The 21,620-nt window shown below is 39.0% G+C and overlaps 1 protein-coding gene across 1 annotated transcript; it reads right to left on the minus strand.

Moving 5' to 3' along the window:
* Positions 1 to 225: 225 nt before the first annotated feature.
* LOC145780832 (uncharacterized) lies at positions 226 to 21,185 on the minus strand. Its single transcript, XM_082592475.1, has 14 exons — positions 20,713 to 21,185; positions 19,772 to 19,843; positions 19,492 to 19,616; positions 18,132 to 18,233; positions 16,919 to 17,107; positions 15,245 to 15,392; positions 6,970 to 7,109; positions 5,485 to 5,631; positions 4,905 to 5,051; positions 4,034 to 4,174; positions 3,717 to 3,834; positions 3,257 to 3,400; positions 2,815 to 2,928; positions 226 to 1,193 (listed from the first exon to the last, which is right to left on the minus strand). The coding sequence occupies exons 1-14, from the start codon at positions 21,098 to 21,100 to the stop codon at positions 589 to 591; spliced, it is 2,580 nt and encodes an 859-aa protein (XP_082448601.1). The 5' UTR covers positions 21,101 to 21,185; the 3' UTR covers positions 226 to 588.
* Between the last annotated feature and the right edge of the window lie 435 nt (positions 21,186 to 21,620).

A 21,620-nucleotide genomic window follows, 5' to 3' on the forward strand; every position in this document is an offset into this window, starting at 1 on the left:
TGTGACTAAACAAAACACAAAGCAATTTCACATTGAAAAGCAGGCGCTCTTCGACGAGTGGGTGATGTAAAAGTGCCTACCCTGTTGAACAGTCTAGTTTGAAAAGAATCACGATCATGTTTTAGACTTGAAATTTCCCTTATTGTATGTTTTTCGTGGTACAGTATCGCAAATGCGCACAATTTTCCTGAACAGGGCTACAGCCAAAAAACAGATGTTGTGATTGTGTTACTGCCTATTGAGTAAACTTAAACCACCCAGTTTTTTAGCAGAAATTTAAGAAAAATTTATTTCACTTGTGCATGTGCAGAAAACGTGCACATGTAAAGAAAACAGAAGAGCATTTATACACAGAGTAAAGAACCTCGTTATAACGCTGTTTCAAATTGTCCTTGCTTTTGGTATCCACTCTTGGCATTTCGTTCCGTACGAAAAGCAGTTTCTGCGTGGTAACGTTCAACTCCATACAGACATTAGCAGCAGTTAGATAATAATTTAGCCCTTCGCTGACACACCCCTGGCGAGCATCTCTCGGTCGAGACAATCCGCTAACAAGAAAGCATTTGACCTACGTGGTCATGGCCGCCGTCACGACGATGGTACGGGGGACTGCTGAACCTGGACTCCCGCCATCGGGGAGTCCGGTTGGGAATGAGTTCTTGCTTGGTGGTAGCTTGACTGTCCGGCAGCGTTGCCCCTTGTAAAGGGTTGTTGCACGAAGTCCATGGGTACGAGAGGGCGCACCATCGGGGGAAGAACACCGAACCCAGGGTGCTGAGGTAATAACAACGAGGATTGCTGTAGCGCCATGGGCATCATGTCACCAGAGCCTCCGGGGGGCTGGTAGTACCCAGTAGTGCCCACTTGAAGCGGGGATGATGCGCCACCGAAATGGGTGTTAAACGGCACTGCGCCAGCAGCCAGCGCCCCATAGGTTGGTGTGACACCCACACCACCAATCAGGTAATGGGATTGCGTAGACGAGGGGTGAGAGGTGGATGAATCGTTAGGAATTCGATTTTGTCTCGGAGGAGTTCTTGAGGAGTAGGAGCCAGCAGGTAGATGTGACGCGGTTTGTGGATAAGTAGATGTGGCGAAGTTGGATAGGTTGCTGGCGCCTTGCGGTGATCTCACTTGTGTCAGCTTTGAGCTGGTTGCGGTGGACGGAGAGACATAAGAACTCGACGGATAACCTGCAAGGATCAAAGTAACATTTTGTTTTTAAGGCTGTTCAAAAGTACATTATATAATTCTGCACTGATAAAAGTAGAATTCGCCTATAACGGCTTCGTTTATAACGTCAATTCGCCTATTACGTCACATTTCGCTCGGTCCCGGCAGAATTCCTATCTTTTACGTACATTGTAGTTCGGCTACAACAGCATCGCCTATAACGTCAATTCGCATGTAACAGCACCCTTTATTGGTCCCCAGACGTCTTTTGTTCGTTTATAACGTCACTTTAAGCCATCACCTTCACCACGAACGGTCAGTCTTTTAATCCAGTTAGCGCTGCTGCTTGCAAAATGTCTTCCCTTTATTTTGCTGCGTCGTTCGCAGCAGGGACTTTAATTAACTTTTTTCCCGCGTGAAAAACTATCACGTGTAAAAAGCAGCTCTTCAGCTGACCTTTAAATAACAGTTGTACGTGCAGTACTGTATAAACTAGAAGCCGCAGTGTTACACATTAGCCTACAGTAACTGTACTTAGGACAACTGTTGTCAAAAGAGATCTCTGAAGCAAAATGCCAAACAAACGTATTTTCTGCGTGACTTTTGTCAGTTTGGAGGTACACAGTAATCCTGACTGGATTATATACTTCTTTCTTTATTCAAAAGACAGTTTTGGAAGATTGCGGTAGTTCGTCTATAACGTCAATTCGGCTATAACGTCAGTTTTTGCAATCCCCTAGAGGTGCCGTTATAGGCGAATTCTACTGTATTTGAAAAAACCTGAGTCTAAAACAATACGCTTGGTTCAAAAACGCCTGAAAAACGTCGGTTTTTGAAGCAAAAAGGGTCAGGTTTAGATATATAATTCCCTGGCAACAATGAAACCATTCCCCGACTTCAACAATCGGAAACTTAAATCTGTCAATCTCGGTGACCGGGCCGCAAAATTTTTTTCCAAGTCATTACTGGTTACCGCGCGGCGCGCGTAACTGTTTTTACCGATTTTCGCCCTCCCGGTCCTATTCTAAACATTGAACTTGAAAAAAAACGTAGCCTGGAGAGTGGAGACATACCTAGTCTAGCCAAGTTTAAAAAAGAAATTGATTCTGGTCACTAGTCTATAAGTAAGATTTTCCGAATTGATTAAGAATTAACCCTAACCTTACTTATTTTGAAAAGCTTTCATGCACCGCAAAAATTAATGTAAAGAAAAAAATTGACTTCGATAGGCGTCGAACCGATGTCCTCACGAATGTGAGGCAAAAGACGAAACCACTGAACCAAACGCGCCAACGAAAAATGTTTGCATGCACAATTGCACACGGTATAAATACAAACTCTATGCGAAGTAACAAAAAGTTCGTGTGAAAAAAAATTTTGCGACCGGTCCTGCGTCAGTGATTCAAAGCCTCTACAAGTATGCGAAACTGCCAGGATTAAAGCTGTAAGAAGCTTTCCCAGTCTGAGAATAAAGATTCAATCATTCACCAAAGCAAAAAACAATACTTGCCATAACAAAGCAATGGAAAAAGGTAAAAGCAACATAAAAATTTACCAGCAGATAATATCCAAAGTACACTGTCATCCCTTGCTATATTTAGTGGACGAAGCAGCACCGGTATGATTAGAAACACCACTCACCAGGTGAGGCATAGGTAACAGTAGTCTCCCCACAATACACTTCGGCGGTTGTGCTAAAAGACTGATGGGCTCCCGGGTCTGATCGCGCACGGCTACTGGAGGAATTACTACCCGCTAGAAAAGCATTAACCCAGTATTAAAGCAGGTCACTTGGATTTCAGTAAAACCTTAAAACTGTTACACTTATACGATTGTTATCTGATTCTTTATATGTTGTTTGGTTTCCAACGTCAAGCACACATAAAACATCTTTCCAGAAAAGGTCAGCAAACTTGGACCTTGAAAATTTTTGTTTCAAACACTCCACCTCTCAAACACTTCCTTTTCATAGATCACATTGTTTTCTCTTCTGATCCTGGTTGTACGGATCTGAATGGTGCAGTGGTAGCAAAAATGTCTATCAAAACATTCTCACCAATTCACTAAATCAGACTACACATACCTGATGAACTACTGAGGTCTTGGGCTGGACTCGAACTAGTGTTGGTGGAACCGTCTGCAGTCTTCTTAAAGAAATTATGTTGCAATGCGTAGAAAGGGGTCAAGCGTTCCTTCGGGTCGTACTTTAGCATTTGAAGAATTAAATCTAGAAGATATGGAACTTAATTGAAAATGAGTTTGGTAAAATAATTTTGTCTACGGGTAGAAGTTAGATTTGTCAAATACTTCACTCAAGTAAACGACTCATCATGTTCAGTAAGCAAAGAAATTACACAAGTAAATTCTGTATCCAATGAACTGTTTACAAAATTACCACACAAGTATCTTTTTGCATCCCCGCCAACAGATTACTGCTTTTTTAATTCAACAACGGACTAGCATCACGCGAAATTTGAACACCACTACACACCGAAACCACGTTTTATAAACGAAAACAACACAACGGAAGGAAGAATAAGTACCTTTAAACTTTAAGTAGTCTTGCTCTGAATGTCCGGCTTCATTAGCTCTCCTGCCACCTGGCCCACCACTCTCAACCCCCAATATACCACTGAGCTTTCTTGTACCGGGTTCATTATACTGTAAAGTCACAAATATTAATATTGGTGCATCGGCGGAACGCTATTTCGTGTGTTATTCAAGTAAAGACGACAGAACTTCAACGAGTGACGTGATTCATATGACATCTATAACTTCATCAATCCCATTACGAACATTGTCAAAGCGGAAATTGTCAACAACGAGCCTGTTTGATGAACCATTACAAATGAAACCTCACCTTTTTACTTTGTTTCTTCACCCTCCAAGTGCCATCTTGTTGCCGGTCGAAGAGCTTTCGCACCTTCTGAGGGGAAGCGCTATCGAGAATGTTCTGTGGTGGGATACCGAGAACCTCAACGATCTTATTCATCTGGTCCTCCTGCGCATCAGAAAAACATTATCAACTTAACATTTCAATATAGAATCACCCATTTAGAGAAAGTTGTCAAAATCGTCGTATAATGTCATATACGACACGTATGGTGGTCGCATTACGTCATATACGACACGTATGATGGTCGCATCACGTCATATACGACACGTATGATGGTCGAGAGCTCAGTGGCACAAATTAGTGGTGCGATGCTGATGAGCCCAGCCTAGTGGGCGAAACACATGTCTATCGCTTTCAATTCTTGCAACATTCGACCGCCGAGAAACATGTACTGCATGCTACATTTGACATGCCGTTATATAAATGGCGAGAAACATTACAATATGTATTGTTTACAAACGAGAGTTCTGGTTTACTACAAAACGCGGTTTTGATTTTACATTCATTTAATAAATCAAATGGCAATGGCAAACCACTTCATAAACACGTGACAACTAATCCGCAGTTAAACTTAAGAGTAGGTACTAGGTAGCCATGTAATTGCATGGTTTTCCAAATTTCTTGACAGATTAAGTACAGAGTGTATTGACTGTTGTCAATATTGTCATGCAATAGTTATTTCGACAGACCTTGCATAAGATGTTGCATACAAATGGTTATCATCACGACAATGTTTTAATTGTTGCAACATATGGCCACGGTATAAAAGGTTTTCATAAAAGCCATGAAAATCGATTGAAATTGACGAAGCGTGTGCAGCCACAGAGCCACTAACCTCGTTTGAACCAGCGAAGATGGGTTCGCCAGTATGCATTTCAACTAATATACAACCCAATGACCACATGTCAATGGCCGTGTCGTAAGGAATTCCCAGAAGAACTTCGGGCGAACGGTAAAAGCGGGATTGAATATATTGGTATATCTGTAATAAGACATGTTGTTTTTGGTACATCCAAATTAATTTTATAATACTTATCATAACTCACAGTCACATCATAACATAGGCCTAGAACAAGATAGAAGCGACAAAACGAAAACGCTGAAGGGTGTACGACTGTACGTACGGGCCTGAATGCATGTAAAGTAAAAAGGATTCGGCACGATCGTAAGATCTTGAGAAACCAGACATATGTTTACTGAAAAAGTGCATGAAGAAAATAACTTATATCATTCGCATCAAGAAATCAACGTGCAAATGGTTACGTTTAAGCTCCATAGATACTTCAACTCGAAATTCTGTTTTAATGCGTAGCGTCACAATGTAAAGCGCGCCTTTTTCTTATCGCGCATGCTAGTCATTGATGAAAAGGAACAACTTGTCTCGTGATGACTTGTCATATTGTGACGCAACATACCCTCTCGCCCAGACGACACGAGCTTCCGAAGTCGATGATCTTGATAGCGCTTCGCTTCGGGTTACATAACAATATGTTCTCTGGCTTCAAGTCACAATGAATAATGTTTATTTCGGGCGTGGACAGAAACAACAAGGCGGTGCATAGCTGTGAAGAAAACAAGTATAGTTAGCGCTTGACATACAACCTCGATATTAAAACAAGTTTTCAAATAGCAAGTGTTTAGTTTTAGATCGTAAGAAAGGTTGTTTCAATTGATCAACCTTAATCAGCATAGGTTCGGGAAAATAACCACTCAGTCAGCAAATCAATCTTTTTTCACATTGACTCAACGTCTGCAGACGGTGAATAAACCAAATGTAAAAAAGGAACTGATTTGGCTGGCTGTGCAGTAACAAAAAAGCGATGCTGGTCAATTCAATCAAAAAGAAACCGACATGAGAGACTTAATAGCATATAATCTGTAACGTAGCCTGACAACGCAATAACTTATCTCCACACGAACTTGGTAAGCAGTATATACTTGTTTAACCAGCAAACGTCATAAGGACAACATTGCGAAATGTATAGAGGTCAATGTGCAAACAAAAATGCGAAAGAGTTTAACCCAGGCTTTACTCGCTGTTGAACCGGCAATACAGACAAGTGTACTCAATGAAAGATGCAGCTCGCAAGCACAGCTTTTTTGTAAACCAAAAGGGAATTGCTGGAACAACTTTTAGACGACTTAGTCATAACATCATTGTGATTTCCCTTTGTGTCGCTTGTGAATTATGAAATCGTTTTAACATTTTCAGCTCAGCTGGTTTTATACCTTTGGGTTTTGTTAGTTACTTACAACAAACGTCAACATTTCCCGGAACAGTTTCTCTTTCGTTCTCATTTAACATTAGAATTAATTAGTCAAGAATGTTGCACAACTTTAGAGGTAAAATTAACCAGCTTTCATGTCAAAGCGCAATAGCTGACAGACATGATTCATATACGAACAACCAAAAACTAGCACTGGACCGAATAACGAGAAATCTAAAAGGCATCAACAAAATACTCTCATTACCCAAACAACAAAACCCGTTGTTTTGACATTGATTTAACGTCTAAAGAGAATTTGCTAGATAGGCAACGAATATACCAACAAATAAATACCAACGAAATGAATGTGACAAAGAAGTACTTAAAACAACGCTTCACATTCTGATGGAATAAAGTAATCAGACGAAAGTAGCTGAAAACGTCACGAAGTAAAAAGCCAGTCATCTAGAAAGCAACATGCCACAAAAAATGATGGCTGCCGAAACTGAATCGCACGCGCAGACATTGTTTATCATTGTTAATGTTTGTTTGTATTGAAGGACTTTGGTACGAGTCCGAAGTCCACTTGAAATCTAACAAAAGTTTCCAAAGCGACTTTGGCAATGACACGAGCAGCTGCACGTTCTATTTAGTGTAATACAGAACTCTCTATAATGTGTAGTTCAATCTTACTTGCTGTGCAAACTTTCTTGTGAGGTTTAGTGACACTCCTCGGTAATTTGTATTTCGTAGAAGGTCATAAAGGTTGTAGGAGAGAAGTTCGAAGACCAAGCACAAATGGTTGCGAAAATGGAAATGCCGCTTTAACCGAACTAGAAAACATATAAATCAATTACTGCACGTACTCGGTCGAAACAAGTCCGTCATATTCCAGAACCATGAAAGTTTAAAAGGTTACAACATAATTAAATGGTATCTTTGTTAAAATAAAACATAGGTGAATCCCCTAACCACGAATTTTTTTTCTGAAACACGAAATATTTTTCATCACCCACTCTTTAATTCTGAAAATTTTTTTTTTTGGTGGTAATCCACTTCTAGCTACTTGCGTCTACCTTACAAAACAATTTATTTCAGGCGAAAATTCCATCAACTTCGGAAATACGGAAGAAGATCGTGAATTGGGAGCAGGGTTTTCGTGGAAGGGGAAAAATCCCTAATGCGTAAATGCGCAATTGGGAAAATTCGTGGATACTGTAACGTCCGCTTTGTCTATTTGATTGCTACGTTACAGTGACGTATTTTGTTTGTCGTTGACCTTTGCTCTATTGAACTGCCTGGTCAGTTTCTTCTGTCTAGATTGCTTCCAACAACACGACACATGAATTTGAATTGGTTTTCACGTGTTCTTTTAATGTGCGTTTTTAGACAATCTTTTAAACACAGGTAACTTTGAGATTTCTTAATTTGCGACCGTCCAGAGAAAAGCAATTTTGTAGCATGAAACAAATCGATTTACAGTACAATTTACGAATTCCCTTTCTCAAGGATTGACAATTATTGAAAAACGAATAGGTCATAATGGTTGTATAATTCAATGAAAACTGACGTTGTATCGTCGACTAATAAGTTACTGATTTAACGAAAACAGACCACAGGTGCCAAACGCAGATGTGACAGAGGCCAAACATTATAAAAGAGAAACAAAAACAGGTGGCTTTTTTAGTACAGTGGTCTGCAAAAGAGAAAAAAGCCAAATATTAACAAACGAGTCACAAATGAATGCAGAGGGCTTAAGTAAGAAATTTGGCAGTAACATTCCCTCCCCTTTAAGGCCTCGTACATTTGTTCAAATACACAGGTATAAACAACATGAGAAAACAAAATCAGCACAAATTTACATTGGTTTTGCAGGAACGATCAAGCATAACTTTTGAATTGGTCTGACAATCAAGGACTGTTTAGTTTGAACGCTAACGCTACGGACAATGCCATTTTTGTCGGGAAACGTTTGAATTACGCGACCCATGAGCCAATTGTTTCGGGGTGTGTTATCTGCGATTAAAACTATGTCCCCCACAGTCAGATTAGGAGATTTTTGGTCCACCTTTGTTTTTGCTGGAGCAAAGGTAAGTACTCTTTTACCCACCGTGTCCAAAAGACGTCGGCCATGTATTGGATTTGTCTCCAGCGTTTTCGAGAGTAAAGCTCTTTTTTGTTTGTGAATGAGCCTGGAGGAAGGTTTATTTGCTGTTTTAGAAGAAGCAAATGGTTCGGTGTGAGAGCCTCCATGTCATTAGGATCGTCTGACGATTTTGTAAGTGGGCGACTGTTAGTAATGTTTTCTACTTCACACATGAAGGTAGTCAGCGTTTCATCTGTTAAAGTTTGGCCTTTACAGATAGCTGATAAGATTTTCCTAATGGATCTGATTTGTCTTTCCCACACACCACCATGATGGGATGCACTTGGAGAGTTAAAGATCCATTTGATGCTTTTCTGTGTTAAAGCATCTTCGATCTGACTGTTGTTCCATGATTTGATGGCTTCTCTCATTTCTCGTTCACCGCCAACAAAGTTTGAACCATTGTCAGATCTAATTTCTTCTACTTGCCCTCTTCTTGCGATGAATCGTCGTAGAGCGAGTATAAAAGATGAAGTGTCAAGAGAGTTTGCGATTTCAATGTGTACGGCTCTTATTACAAGGCAAGTAAAAATGACACCGTATCTTTTATGTTCTGTTCTACCCTTTTTAATAATAAATGGGCCAAAATAGTCTACACCAACATAGGTGAATGGAGGTTTGTCTGGTGTCAATCTGTTTTTAGGAAGATCAGCCATTTTTTGTGTGCTGAGTTTTCCGCTTCTTTTGCGGCAATCAACACATTTGGATAAAACCTTGCGGACTGCTGAATTGGCTTTTATAATCCATAGATTTTCGCGCAGGGCAGACAGGACGTGTTCCCTGCCACTGTGACCAAATGTGTCGTGCATTTCTTGAATGATGAGAGGAACTATTTGGGAGCGATTTGGAAGGATAATTTGATGTTTTGCATCGTGTTTGAGAGGTGCAGCTTTGATGCGGCCACCAATTCTTAGTAAATTGTTTTCTAAGAAAGGGTCGAATTTTATTAAGCTACTGCAGTTGTTTAATGGCTTTTGTGCTTTCAGTTGGCTGATTTCGTTGGCAAAGTGTTTTGACTGAACAAAGGTAAAAATAAAGTCTTGTGCCTTTGTGAGCTCATCTGGAGACAAGCAAAGATTGTGTGCTGGGGCATTTTGTTTATTTGCAAGGTTAGTCAGTCTTAAAGTCAGAAATTTATGCTTACAACGGAAAAGCCAAGCAACGATTCTTTTCAGCTTGTACCAAGAAGAATACTTACCCAAAAGATCTTCCAGAAAGTGGGATTCGCTTTGGGTTGCAAAACACGTTTGCTTTGGTTGTTTAATTTCTGGGTCATTGTCCACGACTTCGAGAAATTTTGGTTGCTTAGGCCATTGAGATTGTGGTTTCCATAGAAATTCAGGGCCGTTTTTCCATTGATTGCATTGAAGAAAGTTTGGAATTGAGAGACCCCTTGAAGCATGATTACATTTAGCTGCTTCTGAAACATTTGCTGTTGAAGCCAAGCAATCGTCTACGTAGAAAGACTCTTTTACTGTATCTACAGTAGTTGCACTAAAAAGAGATGAGTTGTCCTCAGCTATGCGTTTTAAAGCAAAGTTTGCAGAACTTGGGGAGCAGACAGTGCCAAATATATACACGTTCATTCGGTATTCTTGTAGAGGCGCTTCTAGATTCCCATCTTTCCACCATAAGAATCGGAATTGATCACGGTCTTGTTGAGGAACCTTTACTTGATGAAACATAGACTGTATGTCTCCTTGAATAGCAATTGTTTCACGGCGGAAACGAAGAAGAACGCCGACCAGGTTATTTGTGATGTCTGGGCCTTGTAATTGAGTATCATTGAGACAGATACCTTTGTATTTGGCAGAGCAATCAAATACTACTCTGAGTTTCTCAGGTTTTTCTGGATGATATACACCATGATGTGGAATATACCACGTTTTTCCATGTATTCCAGGGACATCAGTAACGTTTTCGGCGTATTGATTCATGATCATGTCATCAACAGACCTTTTATAGTCCATGTAGAAATTAGCGTCCCTTTCAAACTTTCGTTTTAAGCAATTAATTCTTTGGAGAGCTTGAGATTTGTTAAAGGGTAATTTTAGGTCCGGATTTCGAACGGGCAAGTCGATTTGGTAGTGCGAGTCTTCCAAAAGTTTGATACTAGAGTTAACAGATTTCATGAATTGAGCTTGTTGAACAGATAATTCGGGTTTACAGTTAACAATTGAGTCAACAGCGTCAAAGCACATGTCGCACATTGGATGGGTAGAAGTTTTGGTAAAGAAATTTTTAGTTCTACTTTGATCCTGTTTGCTGTTAGGACAATTCACTAGCCAACCAACGGCCGTTTTGATGGCATAATAGCCACCTTTTGCTTGTATTACTTCTTGTGGTTGGAGAACGTACGGATTGTCATTGCCGATAAGGAGTCCTACCTCTGCGTCAACATCGGGAATCGAGATGTTTGCAAATTCTGGAAAGTGTTTAGTGTCTTCTAGGGTAGGAATATCTGTATTTGAAACAGGAATTTGAAAGGTGGAGTAAAGAGAGCTTAGAGAAATGTATTTGTTTTCGTCAAAATCTGACATTTCGACATTTGTGACCACCTTTACCTTGTTACGTTTGCCAGTGTTGTTTAGCGTGATGGTACAAATATTAGTTTCTTGACAGTCGGCAATTTGCAACTTTTCTATCAAATCATTTGTTATGAAAGATGTTGTACTTCCACTGTCCAAAAACGCTTGTGTAGTGATAGTTTGATTACTTCCTTGCAGGCGAACCTTTACTGGGATTATGGGAAGCAGACTGCGAGAATTTGTTCGTGTGTTGACAAACCCATTGCGTATTGCTTGTGTAGGTTGATTGATATTAATTTTTTGAGTTGTGTCTTTAGGTGTGATATTTGTGGTGATTTGTGTTGCATCTGGGGGATGCAAGAGAGTAGTGTGGCGTTCAGTGCATCCTAGTTTTATGCAAGGGTCCTTCCTTTTACATTGATATGCCCAGTGACCAGCATTTAAACAGCACTTGCAGAGTTTGTTGTCGATTACAAATTTAAGCCTTTGGTCAATATTCATCATTCGAAATTGTTTGCATTGATTGAGAAAATGTTTATCTCTGCACAGATGGCATGTCCTTTCATGGTTCGACGATTTTATTTGCGTTGCAAAGGTTACGCTGCTCCTACGTTTGGAGTTGGAATCATCGAATTGTTTTTTAGTAGATTTTAGAATATCGCATGCCAAATTGGTCGTTTCTCTCGTTTTGCGCGAGACGTACCGTGAGAGATCTGAAAGGCTTATTTCTTGATTTCTTTCATGCAAAATTACGTCAACTTCGCGTAACCAGCTAGAATACCAGCCACTTGGCAAGCGTCTTATTATTTTTGTTATGGTATCCATGTTGTCCATTTTCTGTAAGTAATTCATGCCAGACAAAGTACATATGCAGGAAGTTAGTTCCGAAGAGAACTTGATTAGAGAATCCTTGTTAGAATTTTGAAGAGATGGGCCGTTTATGACGGAATCAACACATGCGCGAGCTATTTGAAATTTTTGACCGAAGGTTTGTTGTAGCAAAGCTCTTGCTTTTGTGTAACCTTCGTGGGGAAGCATGTATTGACACCCTTTTACCAAAGTGTGCGCAGAGCCTTTGGTGTATTGCAACAGATAAAAAAGTTTACGTTTAGGCTCTGTGAAATTACAATCAATTAACGTATCAAATGCGTCTATAAAACCACAGTATTCAGCAGAATTTCCATCAAAGATTGGGGGTTCTACAGACAACAGTGGGGACGGGTTGATAGTAATATTTGGAATTTGTTTCGAGTTTACTGATTGATTATTGTTTATTTGATTTAGTACAGGGGTCTGGGCATACGACGTACTCGGCTCATGTCTCACAAACGATTTATTTGTTACTGTTTGTGAAGGATTAATTTTGTTTGAAACGACAATAGATTCGTGAATGTTAGACCTGGCTTCTACGCCACTCAACGTTAATTGGGATAACATAGGATACACAGAATTATTGTTTACATTAGTTGCTAAATTCGATTGAAATTGTCCGTTTATATCAACATTGTCTTTAGACATTTTATAGCGCTCACCAGCATCTTCTTCCGATTCTTCCGAAAGTTGGGCAATTGTCTCTTGGAGCTCTGCCTTTAGTTTAGCTTCCTGGACTTGTTGCAGGAATTTTCTTTCTTGTTCTTCACGTAGCTGACTTTGTTTTAGGACCATTGTTTCAAATTCTGCCCTTGCTTTCGCTTGCTCTTGTTCCAACTCGCAGATCCTTTTTTGTGATTCCAATCGAGCTAATATTACCGCCTTCTTAATTTTAGCGCTCATTGTAGAGGAGCGGCTTTTGCTGGAAACTTTGCTGGTGCTGTCGCTTGGGTGCAGACTGCCATTTTCTGCTTGGTAGAGCATTTTTGATTGTGATCTTGTTGTCACCTTTGATGTTTGGGGTTCTGGATTTGTTGATTCTTCGGCATTTGATTTATCTGCCACGTCTGTCTCCTTTACAGAATTTGTTGCCATTTTCTTGACATTCAACTTCGCTCACTGTCAACAACGACGACTTTCTTGATTGAAATGTCTAAAAACTGAATGTAACGTCCGCTTTGTCTATTTGATTGCTACGTTACAGTGACGTATTTTGTTTGTCGTTGACCTTTGCTCTATTGAACTGCCTGGTCAGTTTCTTCTGTCTAGATTGCTTCCAACAACACGACACATGAATTTGAATTGGTTTTCACGTGTTCTTTTAATGTGCGTTTTTAGACAATCTTTTAAACACAGGTAACTTTGAGATTTCTTAATTTGCGACCGTCCAGAGAAAAGCAATTTTGTAGAATGAAACAAATCGATTTACAGTACAATTTACGAATTCCCTTTCTCAAGGATTGACAATTATTGAAAAACGAATAGGTCATAATGGTTGTATAATTCAATGAAAACTGACGTTGTATCGTCGACTAATAAGTTACTGATTTAACGAAAACAGACCACAGGTGCCAAACGCATATGCGAAAGAGGCCAAACAATATAAAAGAGAAACAAAAACAGGTGGCTTTTTTAGTACAGTGGTCGGCAAAAGAGAAAAAATCCAAATATTAACAAACGAGTCACAAATGAACGCAGAGGGCTTAACTTAAGAAAATTGGCAGTAACAGATACAACTAATCTTTCAATTGCACGTTTATTTTGGAATGAATTTGCTTCCATTTGACATGGTTAGCTCCTGCATACCTACTGATTATTTTCACATAGTTTCATCCAAAAAAAAAAACAAACCTTGGCGTAATGGATCCCGAAAACGATGTTGGTCTATAGGAAAATATGTATAAATTCCCGCGGATCCGCAATTTTCCTAATTCTTATTTATTTATTGAAAAAATATCAATCCAAACATTTTAAACACTTGAGAACACAATAGCAGTAATGACATTACTCATCAATCGATTGATTGAATCTTTATTCAGGACGTACTATGGCATCATAGTTAGTGCATTGCCATTTGTTGCCTTTAACTCTTTCTCGGCCACGGACGTATATACTAGTCTTAGGATTTTTGCCATGATGACCAAGGTCGTATCCATACGTCATACGTATATTTTCATATTATTGCATCATGCTTGGGTAGCAAAGATTATAATGAAGTACACTTTTCTGCCAATTTTAAATTTTTTTAGAAATTAGAAAAAATATCGTTTGGAAAGTTGCTAATTGTACATTGAATGTTTTAAATTTTACGGTAAAGCGTTGCATCTTCGGGTAGCTGAAGATGTATGCTTTCATTTCATGTCAAGATTGTGCGTCTACCTTGTTCATATGAGATGTTATTACGGTGTAAATACAAAAGATTTTTGTGAAAAATGTCTGGTTATTTAGATTAAACGTCTCAACCTCGGCGGTTGCGAAAACGTTAAGAGGCAGCATGGATGCAACAGATATTACGTCACATGCTGGGAAAATGGAGATGTCCGGATTTAAATGATCCGGGACACTTTGCATATTTCAAACATGTACTATGTTCCTGTTATTGACAAATAAACCATTGATTGATTGACATTTGTAAATTTGTCTCCGGCTCTGAACACCCCCACACTAGCCTGTATAATGAACATGTTTAAATAAGTTTCTACATTCTCTAATGCATATATCTGAATTATATCTGCATCCTAGGCAAAGGCTAACTCTTCATTACACTTTCTTACCTTTTCCATGACCAGATCAAAACGGATATAATAAAAACATGGCCGCTCTTGCGCATTGGTAAAATTTCCTGAATGCGCGATAATTACTATCGCCATCTAGCGGTTGCCGTTTTGAACTTTTATTTGCCACATGGCGCTAGAGTATTCTTTTCCAATTTTATTGATGTTTCAATGGTCATTCTAGGTTCACCAGAAGAGATTTAACAGCAAAGTTAGTGCAGACGGTCAGAAAGTTTGAATTTTATTAGGGGAAGGGTTTTGGGACTAGGTCAAACATTTGCTGATTGCTAAAATCTGAAAAGCGGTTTTGGCCTAATTTTTAGTGCAGAAATAGGGATAGCAATCTTCTTGCCTGTGCCATTTCAGTTTTTGAGTTTGAACAAATATTAGCCTGTTTATTTTGAAATTCGTGTTTGAGGTAATTTTACCAAAAATTCGTGTTTGGGGGAATCACTTCATACAGATCGTAGCAAAAGCTATGAAACTTAGCAATTTTCATATTGAAAACCGGTGCTTTCTCTATGATTATAACACCAAACCACGGCAAATCATAATTGCTCTGATCAGAGTGAAGTGGTTTATAATACAACAATAATGTCTAATTAACCCAAAATGATGATAACTTCAATTGACAATGACGTCATACATACCAACATAGTACTTGTTGTCTGCATCATAACGATTCATTAACTCAAGTAGACGGACTTCTATGAGGGCTTGTTTGTAAAATGCCTTTTTGTTTTTAATAATCTTGATGGCAACAAACTCCTGTTCTTCGCGGTCGTAAGCTTTGGCAACCTGAAATGAAATTGTCGGGGCTACAAAAGGAAGTTGCATTCACAGCATATGCAAAATTAATACACCTCCATATCGGTTTTGTATAGCAAATAAACAGATGTGTGGAGGTTTTGTTGAACACATGGAAAGATGGAACAGACATCCAGGGTTGGTTGATTTAAATCATTGATTTAAATCATGATTTAAATCAAACAATAAAAATCAAAAAAATCAATTAAAAAAATCAAATGATTTTTTATTTGCTAAAATAAAAATAAATACATCAACAAACGTTTCACTGCTTCTCTGTAATACAAAAGTTATATTTAAATACTTAAGGCTATAGGCTATGCATGTTTTGAAAGGCAACTTAGTTTACTTGGCAGTTCACAAACAGTGTTGTTCACTAAACATAGTTTGTGAGCGAGTTTTTTCCACTTTTGGTCTGGTTCAATCAGAAGTTCGAAATCGATTGGGCACTGCAAAAGCTGGCGAGCTTGTATTTATGTACAAACTTCTCATCATCATCATAACCCATCGTCGGTTTGTTCCCCACTAGTGGGGGTGGCCGATTGTTTCCGCGCAGCAATTGTTTTAATCCCTTTTCTCAATGCAAAATAAACTGCAATTTTGTGTCATCTGAACTTTTATTGTTTTGATATGGTACGTCGGTAACATAATTATATTACACAGTTAAACTTTCTTTGCAAAAAGTCTGGTTGTAGGCTATGCATCAGTTGAGCAAAAAAGCAAAGTAATGTGTGCTCAAACGTAAGGAAAGATCTTAGTGTAGTGAGATGACAGTCTAAGACGTACCTCAATCTCAATATGCACATTATGATTTAGTATAAAGCAACATATCACACCTACCTAAAAATATGTGCAATAGACACTAGACAGGCTAGCCTACAATATGATAATAAAAATGATTAAACACTTGCAAAGCAAAGCCTTTCAATCAATTAAGGGGTTAAAAATAATTCTGCCATCTTACTAAAATGATCTCTTCCCCAAAGTAGATTCGACGCTTTTTTATATAAAAAAAATCAAAAAAATCTGATTTAAATCAAAAAAATCCGATTTTTTTTAAAAAAATTATGATTTTTTCCAACCCAGCAGACATCAGAAATGCAACGAATATGATCATATCAAACATTTTGGGATTAATTTAAATTGCTGTGCCTGGATAAAAAAAACTATCGAGAAGTGGTGGTTTTATTCGATTGATTTAATCAAATTTCTTTCAATGTTCTTTCTAAGCCGCTACTCCAAAATTGGTAGGATGGCACAGCGGATAAAGCGTTGGATTTACAATTATGCAAACCTGGTTCGACTCCCGGCTCAAGCTGGTTGTTGAAAAACACCGCTCACCTCTACCCAGGGTGTAATGAACAAACTTGCCACCCCACTCTGGTTAGTGCCGAAGGCTGAGTATAATTAGAACCTTATCTTCTCATTCCCCAAAGCTCAACAACTGAGTATGGGTCCTTTACCTTACTCCAACACTAAAAACAGTTTGTTTGTATCATGCATGGCGAATAACGTACCTGGCCAAAAGAACCTTTTCCAATGAGGGAATCTATTTCGTACCGATCGTTCCATGTTTCACCATTCTTAATGATGTAATCATAATTACTATCATCGTAGCCGTCGTTGAACACTCGTCGTTCCTTCTGAGGCCGAGCATCCTCTTGGGCGGCTTGTTGCGCGCGACGCTTCTTCTTTGCATAATAAACCTGCGTCACAAATAATTATGACGTCGTGGTGTCGATCCGTCGTCGCTTATATGATAAAAGTAAATAAGTATCTTATCTATCTCGGTGCAGTGAAAGACAACCTGTGAGTTGTGGCAGTGATCCATAAGCTTAAGCAACGGAACTATTGCTCACATCACAAACGTATGACGTGATGAAATTCGCCAGCTTCTTCAAACATAAATTTCAGAAGAAACCGAAACCAGATAGACTGCCATGCATCAGCAATAGGCATGCTATGGAGCCATAGACGAAGCTGCAAATATACCAGGCTAAGGTCTGCTTATGTATACACTTTGTGTATAACAACTCTTACCCCAACTTTTTGTCGACTAGGACAACAACAAAATATTCTGTCCATTGTAGCAAATTCTTGTTCTGCACTTACTCAGCCTGCCACAAGTTACTTCTTATAACTGAACAAAACCGGCTTGTCATGTATTTTTAAAAGGACATTGGTTTTGCGAGTCTCATTCAATTAAAAAAACTGAAGGTTTGTTCAGGTAATTTTAATGAGTTTTTCTGCAACTTTATGACAAAAACACGACCACATAAAATATTGATAATCTGCCAAGCAACTTCTCAACTGGGCAGCTTTCCTGCCAAGTCAGATGATTTACAATCCTCTTCTCTCTATCGGTATTTACGTTAAACCAAACTGACAAGCTGATTACTGAGCTAAAGGAATTGTTGGGAATAGTATCCTTTTCTATTTACAGAAAGTCACAAACACACTTATGTATGGTTAAGGCTACAGCACATCTGTCGTTAGTCACCACATAACCAAGCATGCCAACTAGCCGCAAACATTTGTATTGATATACAGCCTGTAATCTATCAAACTGTTTCTGACCATATTCAGTCTATTTCCTGCTTAGCAAATACCAAAATAAAGCAAGAATACAAAGAAATTATGAAACTTCAGTCGTCCTTCATCTATCCATATGCAAAAAGTTAGCATAAATTTGCAGACGAGTTACACTACAAATAAATCTCACTACAGTACCTCATTGATGTGTTTATAGGTCTTTATAAGATCGACTGATAGCTTTCTTGTGGGAGCTGTATGGGCCTCTCGAAAAGATCCAGGGATTCTAGCCATCTGCTCCTACAATTGGTACAATATGAAGTATTATATATTGTGATGCATCATGTGAGAAATCACACTTGCAATTGCATATGGCTACTAACGGTTAGCAACTATCATAGCAAGAACAAATTAGACAAAAAAAGTGGTGCATACACGTTTTGCCAAGATCTGTTTAGTAAAGTTTCACAAAAACTTTCAACAGCGGCAATATATAATCAAACTTAGAAGTCGTCAATATGTATTGTCTCAGTGTAGTACAGGCCTCGAAATTCGTTTTTGTTGACGGCGGACAAACGTGTCCGGTCTGAGCAGCTATCTCGGCGGACAAATTAAGTCTCACGGCGGACACACCAGTTTTATCGTCGATCGTCATGCTTAATCACTTTATCTTGATAATTCTTCACCATTTCAGAACTATAGCTACGGTTTTGAAAGCTTTTAAAAATTTCAGCAAAGTCACTCTGAAAGGCTTTCCTTAGACCAACTGCGTGCGGTTGAAAAGTCAAAGCGCCGTGTAGCTGCTCAATACGTCGCATAACTGATTAACTTCTACCGAACGAGGTCGTGTGGCTTCTTGCGTCACAATGCTCTGGGCACGAGTCGGAAAGCTTCTACAGTACACTAACGCTACTATTTTCTGCTGTACAAAGTTTCACAGGCTCTTTTCTTCAAGTTTATTTTTGCGTGTCATGTGAGCGAAAGTGAATTTTCCCTGGACCTTTTCTTTCTTACTGTAATACCAAAACTTAACAAATTTGCTGCATCTTGCTGTAATAGATTACTCGTATAATCTAATTTTGTAAGCAACCTTGCCTTACCAATATTACTTGGAGATCAAAGCCAGACATTGTGATGTAAAACTTGAACTAAGTTGCGCTGATTCGTGTAGAAGTGCCCTTACTCCCATCGATTCTTAGCGAAGAATTCACCTTTGTTACGCTGATTCAATCGTTGAAGCAACGTAAATATCGAAAGTTTTCCTCCTTGAATTGAAGCCAAGGGATACAGTATTCACATTTTCTAGATGAGCGCTAGAATGCGAGGGAAATTATATTCTTGCAACAATTGTTCGTGCTATGCAATGACGATTTGTATCGCTCGTTTTTGTGTTATATCTCAGTGGACAAATATGACCGATCTAGATGGTACTTCCCGCGGACATCACATGCTGTGACGGCGGACATGTCCGCGGTGTCCGCCATGAATTTCGAGGCCTGGTAGTATGTGGCATTTGAGGACAAATGATAAGTTGTAATCAACTACAATGCATACAAACCTTCTGCTGTTGAGCAAAAAACTGTTGCTGCATGTCTTGTCCCCCTTGCGCCATCATGTGATGGTAGTGAAGATGCTTGGACCCTCGCAGACGAGTACAATCTCCACAACTTTTTTCGTTTAATGCTGCAGTGAGGTGGAGGTGAAAACAGTTTAATGTTTATGTCACAAAGCATACACCAGTTAAATTAGGAGTTGTCCAATAAAATATCAGGCGTAATATTAGACCACAAAAAGCAGATAGAACATTCATAAACCAAGTCATGCAAGTTACAACCCACCTATTGATTCCAAAGGAGAAAGGAGAGCCGTGAACGGGTTTTTACTATTGACACTGGGCACACCACGTGAACCTGAAAAATAATCAACGTTAACAAAAAGCAAGAATCAAACACATTACCAAAAAAACAAAAATAATTCTCAATTTAAGAACGCAAATGCCTGTATTGTGGGAAGAGATGGAATCAGAGATAACAGAAGCTGACATATATACATTTCATTTACTGGTTGCACAATGCACAGTTCATTCGTAAAAAACGGTAGCTTAGTTCACAGTGTGGAGTAGTCTGTAGAAGAACATTAGAACACCAAAACGGCTGAAAAAACCACCCACGTGAAGTGGTATCAAGTCTACGCTACGACATTCTTTCAAAGAGTGGTGTTTGGTTAAGAGAAACGAGCGTTGCCAGGCATTGATGGTATGTCAAATATGCCAAAGCCAAACGGAAAGTTTCGAGTAGTGCCAGTAAAACCACAACCACGGAAAGAAAAAAGTAGCGTCCAGTTTGTATCGCTGACATGAAACCAACAACGTTAACGGTGATTCATATCAGTGTGACTTTAAGCAAACACTGGATTGCTGGAACTCTGTTACTCAAACTCGCACGAAGAGATAAAACCAAAGCAAAAGAAGGATTTGCAGTAATCTAACCATCCTTTTTGAGCAAGAAACAAAGTCGCTTCTGCACAGGAAAATTTCTTTAAATTTTGCAAGATGTAACCCAGACGTGTGACTCTCGTCTGTGAACTTTAGTAACAACTGTATTCTCTTAACAACTGTAACTTTAGTTAAATGTAATTTTTTCTGCATTTTTTACAATACTCCTACAATGGCACCATCACCCCAATCTAAATAAACTAATGAAACAAACACTTTCAAATCAACATAAAAAAAACTCCCACTGGGGTCATGTGAGAACCAAGACTTCAAACCTTGTCTCACCTCTTGTATGAGCGCTGCTGTCAGACAAAGTATCAACATCCTTATAGCTGTAATTCACGCCAAGTCTATCAAAGCCGACATTATTATCGGGTCTTTGCTGAATTTCCGGAGTAGGTATTCCGCAAACAGTTGTTGTATTCGTCTTAGAAACACGAGCGTGGCGACCTTCACGAACTGATTTATTATTGAACCAGTCAATTCTGCACGACGATAAAGCGTTCCAGGAGGCGTGGTTGTCATAAGGAGGCACATCATCGACGGTTGAACTCCACATTATAACCTGTGATAAATCCGAAGGGGAACGACTTAAGTCACAACCTCGTTTCGAATTATTGTCGCATGATGATAGGAGACCTCCAATAGGGCAAACTTTTTGTTCCACAATCATTCAAAGCTTGTTTGCATCAGATGTGGTATCTTTAGCACCAAATAGACAGACTTTTTGCCCATAACAAATGCTAAAACTGACTTGTATACAAAAACTACTTACGCTATTACGTTTTCTAACACTAAAAAATGATGTGGTGTAGCTGAAAAATTGCAAGAAATTTATTACAAGCTGGAGAGACGGCAGCAACATTTTAATGCTATGGTTTGAATCAGCTGTTAACGAGGTTTGCAGATCACCACAGCATCTAAACACACAAATAGTGACACGACCGCGTTAAATGAGTATGACCTCATATAACAGTTACTTGCTCATTCACAAATGCGTGTAAAAATTGATTATCACCCGCGCCACATACTGAAAAGGTTTCAAACAACGTAAGCTTGTCAATAGTGGCACTGTATTGTTTAGATTCTGAACTTGTTTGATTCCACCACACATTAAAAAATGTATTTTCTGACCACAAGTGAATGAAATAAATACAAATGACATGAGATGGAGGACTGTATTGCACTGTGAG

The sequence above is a fragment of the Aplidium turbinatum genome, chromosome 12 (genome assembly GCF_918807975.1).
Source record: "Aplidium turbinatum chromosome 12, kaAplTurb1.1, whole genome shotgun sequence".
NCBI lineage: Eukaryota > Metazoa > Chordata > Ascidiacea > Aplousobranchia > Polyclinidae > Aplidium > Aplidium turbinatum.

What these genes read in the sequence shown, in the direction of transcription:
- LOC145780832 (XM_082592475.1), bottom strand. Translation starts at nt 21,100, where the DNA reads ATGATTGTGGAACAAAAAGTTTGCCCTATTGGAGGTCTCCTATCATCA. An exon ending in CAAGAAAGTTTGCACAGCAA is followed by an intron (nt 5,632 to 6,969) that starts GTAAGATTGAAC and finishes TTTTCTTCACAG; the next exon opens with CTATGCACCGCCTTGTTGTT. An exon ending in AGACTACTTAAAGTTTAAAG is followed by an intron (nt 3,401 to 3,716) that starts GTACTTATTCTT and finishes CATATCTTCTAG; the next exon opens with ATTTAATTCTTCAAATGCTA.